This window comes from Phalangium opilio, unplaced genomic scaffold (genome assembly GCF_054372755.1).
Source record: "Phalangium opilio isolate 3A_F unplaced genomic scaffold, DU_Popi_V2 ptg000246l_1, whole genome shotgun sequence".
Classification (NCBI taxonomy): domain Eukaryota; kingdom Metazoa; phylum Arthropoda; class Arachnida; order Opiliones; family Phalangiidae; genus Phalangium; species Phalangium opilio.
In genome coordinates this window covers 2,244,055-2,250,618 of record NW_028324225.1, presented here as the reverse complement: position 1 = coordinate 2,250,618, position 6,564 = coordinate 2,244,055, and the positions used below count along the sequence as shown (strand labels likewise).

The 6,564-nt window shown below is 40.6% G+C and overlaps 1 protein-coding gene across 1 annotated transcript; it reads right to left on the bottom strand.

The window, feature by feature from the left end:
* Positions 1-265: 265 nt before the first annotated feature.
* LOC149611330 (uncharacterized) lies at positions 266-2,757 on the bottom strand. The gene is made up of 2 exons (XM_089858519.1): positions 905-2,757; positions 266-339 (listed from the first exon to the last, which is right to left on the bottom strand). The coding sequence occupies exon 1, from the start codon at positions 2,755-2,757 to the stop codon at positions 913-915; it is 1,845 nt and encodes a 614-aa protein (XP_089714645.1). The 3' UTR covers positions 266-339; positions 905-912.
* Positions 2,758-6,564: the final 3,807 nt, after the last annotated feature.

Genomic DNA, 6,564 nt, shown 5'->3' with positions numbered 1-6,564 from the left:
GTTCATTTCCCTTCATTTGTAAATGACATGTCGACCTCATCCGTTATCCGTCTGGACTTCTGACGCGTACGCAACGAACACTCTTGTCGTTTCATCCTGAATGATCCCACGCGTTCGCGTTCGCGCACACGTTCACCATTCCCAACTTATATGGAGTGACGATGACATGACGTTGATCCTGAAAATAAAAGCAATGAAACGTCTCTGTTACAATGAAACTTTTTTAAAAATTTCAAAATTGTACCGACCTTACGTTAACTTGGAAATAACAAGAAGAAATTTGTCCCCTCAAAACAAGATCATCAGAATTTAAGGCGACTGGAAGTTCATTTTAGTTCCCTGTGACGTAGAAGGTGAAAGATGTAAGAGAAATAAGTCGAAGTTCAATATTAAGCGTAATTTTAAGAGTGGCTATAAAAGTGCGCCTCTTTTTAGGGTAGAATGAAACTAAAATAGGAATAAAATGTGAGAGGTGGCAATAAACCAGATAATAATTAGGAATAGTTTGGGATACAAACAGATCCATTTCAGTGATATTTTGGAAAAGGTAGAAATTTATCAGTTAATAAAAACAGGCGCAAATTTAGTCGCTCCTGTAATGTTCTTGCTAAGCCTAGTTTGAAAATTTTAATTTAAGCGCGCGACAAGCGAACACTCGCACGTGAACCAAACTCTTACATAATTACGACGTCAAAGGGAAAAGAAAATAATTCCCGCCCATTTCGACCATTACAATCGATTAGTATAAAAATTTTCATCGAGGTTAAATGTTAAACCTAAGTTAATGAAACTTGTCTTATTTTAAAGAGAAAGAGACCCCCTACCTCTTTAAATTGAATGTAGAAACGTAAGCGCATTCTAAGATAGCTTTGAGGCTTTTCAGTTTATTTCGAGAATATCTTACCTTTTCAGTTATTGACGGTTGAAGTTAGTTTCTCCAGAGTTGGATCCCAGGTTTATGTTTCTTTGTTCTATCGGGGTGCTGATGTTGTTTATGGTTACCGATCCGCCGATTGTCCCTGGTACCACTATGGTGATCTGTGGACCTTGACTCGCCGGCGCAGAAATGTTTATGGTTTCCCCATTCTCTTCTTTTCTCAACAGAGATGAAATGCGTCGATTCTGTTTGTCTATGATCTCCGTCAATTGGGCCAGCTCTCTTTCCCGGGCCCCAATCTCGTCAATGTCCTTGCTCGATGGGCCGGCGCTGTTTATGTCCGGCGTCTCACTCGATCCGCTTAATTCCGATCTTTCTCGCTTCAATTTTTCGATCTCACTCTCTAATTTCTTTTTTTCAATCCTGAGCGTTGAGACTTGACCTTCCAATCTTTTCTTGTCCTCGTTCAAGACAGATTCATCCGCCGGAAGATTTGAAGTCCCCTCATCAGGATCTTCAGTCTGAATGGATCTCGATCCCGCCGCCCCGCTCTTCGCTCTTTCGTTCGATATTTCTCTTTCTTTGGCCTTTCTTTTTTCGTGTTCATCAAACAATTTTTTCATTTCTTCAGAGAAACCTTTGGCGTAGGACAAAGCGGTGCGGCCATAGGTGTTAGTCAAGTGAATGTCGGCGCCGTTTTCCAGCAAAATTCTAGCGACATCCAAGTGACCCTTGTAGTAAGCGAAGAGCAAGGGTGTGGTACCCTCTTTATTGGCCTGATTGACTTCCGCCTCGTTTTGGATCAAGTGAGTGACGACATTCAAGTGATCCATCAGGGAAGCGATGGACAAGGGTGTCCAGCCATCTTTCTGTGCCTGATTAACTTGAGCCCCATTTCGGATCAAGTGAGTGACGACGTCCAAGTGTCCATTCTGGGAAGCGATAAACAAGGGTGTGACGCCACTTTTACTGGCCTGATTGACTTGCGCCCCATTTCGGAACAAGTGTGTGACGACGTCCAAGTGGCCATTCTGGGAAGCGATAAAAAAGGGTGTGACGCCACTTTTACTGGCCTGATTGACTTGCGCCCCATTTTTGATCAATTGAGTGACGACGTCCAAGTGACCATAATAGGAAGCGATGTACAAGGATGTGGCGCCATCTTTCTTTGCATGATTGACTTGTGCTCTCTTTTGGATCAAGTGAGTGACGACGTCCAAGTGACCATAATAGGAAGCGATCATCAATGGTGTGGCGCCATCATTATTGGCCTGATTGACTTGCGCCTCTTTTTGGATCAAGAGACGGACGACGTTCAAGTGACCCTTCTGGGAAGCGACGTGCAAGGGTGTGGCGCCATCTTTATCGGCCTGATTGACTTGCGCCTCATTTTGGATCAAGTGAATGACTACATCCAAGTGACCGTTCTGGGAAGCGACGTGCAAGGGTGTGTAACCATCTTCCTGTGCCTGATTAACTTGTGCCTCATTTTGGATCAAGTGAATGACTACATCTAAGTGACCATTCTGGGAAGCGACGTACAAGGGTGTATAACCATCTTCCTGTGACTGATTAACTTGCGCCCCATTTGTCAGCAAGTGTCTGACGACGTCCAATTTGCCTTCCCTGGATGCCAAGTATAAGGGTGTTCTGCCTTCATTTTCGATGGCCTCAATTCGAGCTCCTTTTTCAAGAAGTAGTGTGATGATTTCTATATGTCCATTTAGGGCAGCGACGTGTAACGCCGTGCCACCATTTTCCTTCTCCCTCTTGTCGGGGTCTTCTCCTCTCGCCAAAAATGACTTTACTCTTTTTACGTCACCATCCCGCGAAGCTTCGTGTAAGTTCGGTGAATGCCTTTTTTTTCTGAACCACTCCATCAGTTTCCCAGGGTTTAATTCTTAAGAAAGTCTTGTTTCATCTCGAGAGGGCGATTGTGGACCTTAGTTATAAGGACGGCTGATTCGTGACTGCGTAATTCGGAACATTGTTTCTTGCAAGACATTCGTGTCGAGGGAAGAACACTAATGACTGGTGACGTCAGGAACAGGGAAGCAACATGGATCCGCTTGTTCGAGAGCTTCATTGTGTTTCTCGTTGTCGGTTGATGCTCATTTCATTTCAGGACGTTCGCATTTTTAGGCTAAAAACATTAAATACACGCCTTCAAAACCAAACATTGAAGAGTTCTAGAGTATTTCATCTAAAATTGATCAATTGATAGCAATGGCGTTCTAAACTGCACTCACTCTGATTGAAATGGCCCATCAGGGTTGGGACCTTTCAAGGGCGGGTCGGTGTTTTTAAGGGGAAAAGGTCTCAATTGGCCTCGAATTCTTGTTTTCCCAACTCGGGAAATGATCGTCCGCTGTAAGACAGATTAATCAATGATTTGGAACCTTCAACATCCGGAATTACTCGATTCAACGTAGTTTTCCCGAACTAAAATTGACGGAACGACCACCTGCTATTCGAAAAAGATTGGAAACTGCCCAATTAATAAAATGCAAAACCATGATCCAAGAAAAAACTTTAGAATTTGAAGAAGTTACCTCAAAAGACTTCGTTTCTTTTTGGGAGATTCGAGGGGCGTTTCACTCCGCCGTTCCGTGGAGAGAACCACCTACTCTAAGCTCGTGTCTTCATTCGCTGCTCTTCGACGTTCCCAAATGACGAGTGCCACTCCCCAATCAACCAGCTCCCAAATCCTACAAATTTTAAAATTAACCACTTTAGTCAAGGAATCAGCACCAATGGTCGTGGTCCATATTGAAGTAACACCGCCCCTACGGTGCTCGCTTAAACCTAGCGCCATTAATGGAGGTGCAATGCTGCCGACCATTTTTGCACTGATTTTCCTCGGCTAATATTCATTCAGTTTTTAGACACAGATCATGCGTAAAGGTTAATGTTTGTCTATGGAAATTTTAATTGGCTTAATTTCAAAACTGGTTAAAGGAATATCGACCTGGTTTAAAATGAGATCTCAGATCTAAAGAAAACCTTACTTTTTGGGAGTTTAATTTCTTCTGATTGCAAAAATATGCTTGATAAATATTTAAATATGAGGGAAAACACAGAAAAAACGCATGGAAAACTTGAACTTTCAGGGGCAAAGCAAATTTGCGGAGAAGATTTTTGGTGGGGTTTCTCCTTGATACGTCACCCGCAGCATCTCGCGGAAATACCAAGCGCGAGCGCCCGAGTCTACTAATGCATAGCCCCCTGGATCACGCGACTCGCGGACGCAGGCTGCTCGCGCTATAGAAGCCAGCCCAATGGGCCCAAAAACGCGTATCAAGCATCTTAAGCCGAAAATCAAAGCCGTCAGCTTTTAACATGGTCGTCTATGGGAGGAACACCCTTTTTTGGCCCTAATTTGGCAAATAATGGCTCAAATCTCTTGAAATTTTAATCGGATGTGTTAAATAAGGTTTGTGATTTTTGTGCAAAGTTTCAACAGATTATATCTAGTAGTTTTTTTGTAAAAAAATTAAAACTTAGCCGAAAATCAAAGTTGTCAGCTTTTAACATCGCCGTCTATGGGGGACCAGGTTTTTTGCCCCCTAATTTTGAAAATGGCTCAAATTTCTTGAAATTTTAATGAGAGGTGTACTGAAGGAATATTAATGACCGAGAAAAATTTCAAAGCTCTAAAACCAATAGTTTTTTCCCTGAAATTCAATAAAGCTTTGTTTGTACATGAGCACAACCATTATTCATTTTAAGTTTCCCGATAAGGTTTCGGCACGAATTTATTGGTTTTAGAGCTTTGAAACTTTGCCCGATCATTAAAAATCATTAAAAAAACACATCTCATTAAAATTTCAAGAGATTTGAGCCAGTATTTGCCAAATTAGGGACAAAAACTTAGTTCCCCCATAGACCGTCATGTTAAAAGCTGACGGCTTTTATTTTCGGCTAAGTTTTAATTTTTTTAACAAAAAAACTACACGATATAATCTTTTGAAATTTTGCACAAAAATCACAAACCTTATTTTACACAACTGATTAAAATTTCAATAGATTTGAGCCATTATTTGCCAAATAAGGTCCAAAAAACAGTGTTCCTCCCATAGACGACCATGTTAAAAGCTGACGGCTTTGATTTTTCGAGCAAAATCCCCGATACGCGCTTTAACATAGGAAAATAATTCTTTGGGCGGGCTTCTATAGCGCGAGTAGCATTCGTCCGCGAGTCGCGTGATCCAGGGGGCTATGACTAATGCCGCGCGAATCTGAATAAATTAGGCTTTACGCGGCGCAGAGACACTAACAGGCGTCAAGTGAGCGACATCAAGAAAGAAAATTCTACGTCATCAAACGACACAAAATTTTAACTACGCCTTTTCCAAACTGTACAATAATTTGATTGCAATCTTGTAAATTTCTACGAAACCAATTAACAAAGTAAACATATCATAATAAACTAGATTTTTCAAGGATTGTTTTCCCGTTTTAAAATTGTGGATGACAAAATTGTGTCACTAACGCTTTAACTAAATTGGAGGCCACAATTTCTAAACGTGGATGAAAGTATAGTAAAAATTAAAAGAATTTTATAATTGTGCCTCTAGTTGTCTCAATTATGAAGCGGACGATAATCATTTACCAGAACCATGGCCCACCCTCTCACTGACGTGATCGGGTTAGCCATGTTAAAAAAATCCCTCACTCCATAAATGGAGGCCAATTTATATTTTTCCCGCGGAGTTCTTGAGATCTCTGCGGCGCTCAAATGGACCATTACTATTCAATACTCAAATGTAGCTTGGCATAGAGACGCGAGTGCTACATGAGTATGAGAATAGCTATCCTTTGTGACATAACATGATTACACGCGTTTCTGCGTCGTCATATTTTCAGTTCAACTTTCCTATTTCGTTTCAAAAAGCCGGAAATAGTCTCAATTGATTTACATAATATAAGAAGTGTGTGGCCCGAAGTAGTCTCTTATTGGCCTCGAAATAATTATTGGCTGATTGTCTCAATGACTTTAATGGGCGAGTCTGTTTTTAAATACAATTTTCAAGTAGAATTTAAAGGTAGGTGACTAGGGGGTCTCTTTCTCTTTAAAATTAGACAACTCTCGATAAAATCGGTTCACATTTCGCCGAGATTCGAATCTTTTAAATTTATCTAAAACTGGGGTTCACCCACTAATCGATTTATTATTTCAATTCCTCGTCAAAATGACGTAAGAGGTTGGCTTACGGGCCATAGGTCGCCTCTCGCGCGCTTCAATTCAAAGTTGCAAACTAGGCTTAGCAACGAAATTAAGCCTTGGATTAGGCTTAAACCCAAGGATTATTTCTCGTAGACTTTTCACCTTTTTAAGGCATCATATACTTAGTAATAAACGTAATAAAAATGTTACGATTTAATTGTGAAAAACTTTACGGTTCAGCTCGCACATTCAAAATACAGTTTTTCCAATAAATATCATTTCTTGGAGGTTAATTATATGAAAATTAATTACAATTAAGTCGCGGTGGAAACTAACTTAGATCCATATTTTCGTGACCATAAAAACCCGAGCACCAGTTCCTTCTTCCTAGCCACCAAATACCATAGAATATCTAAAAATATAACCTAACCTAACCTATAATATGAAGGGTAAAATATAGGAAAACATGAAAAATGTATATTTTATTTAATTTCTGCGCACCTTAATTTTAACAAATTAT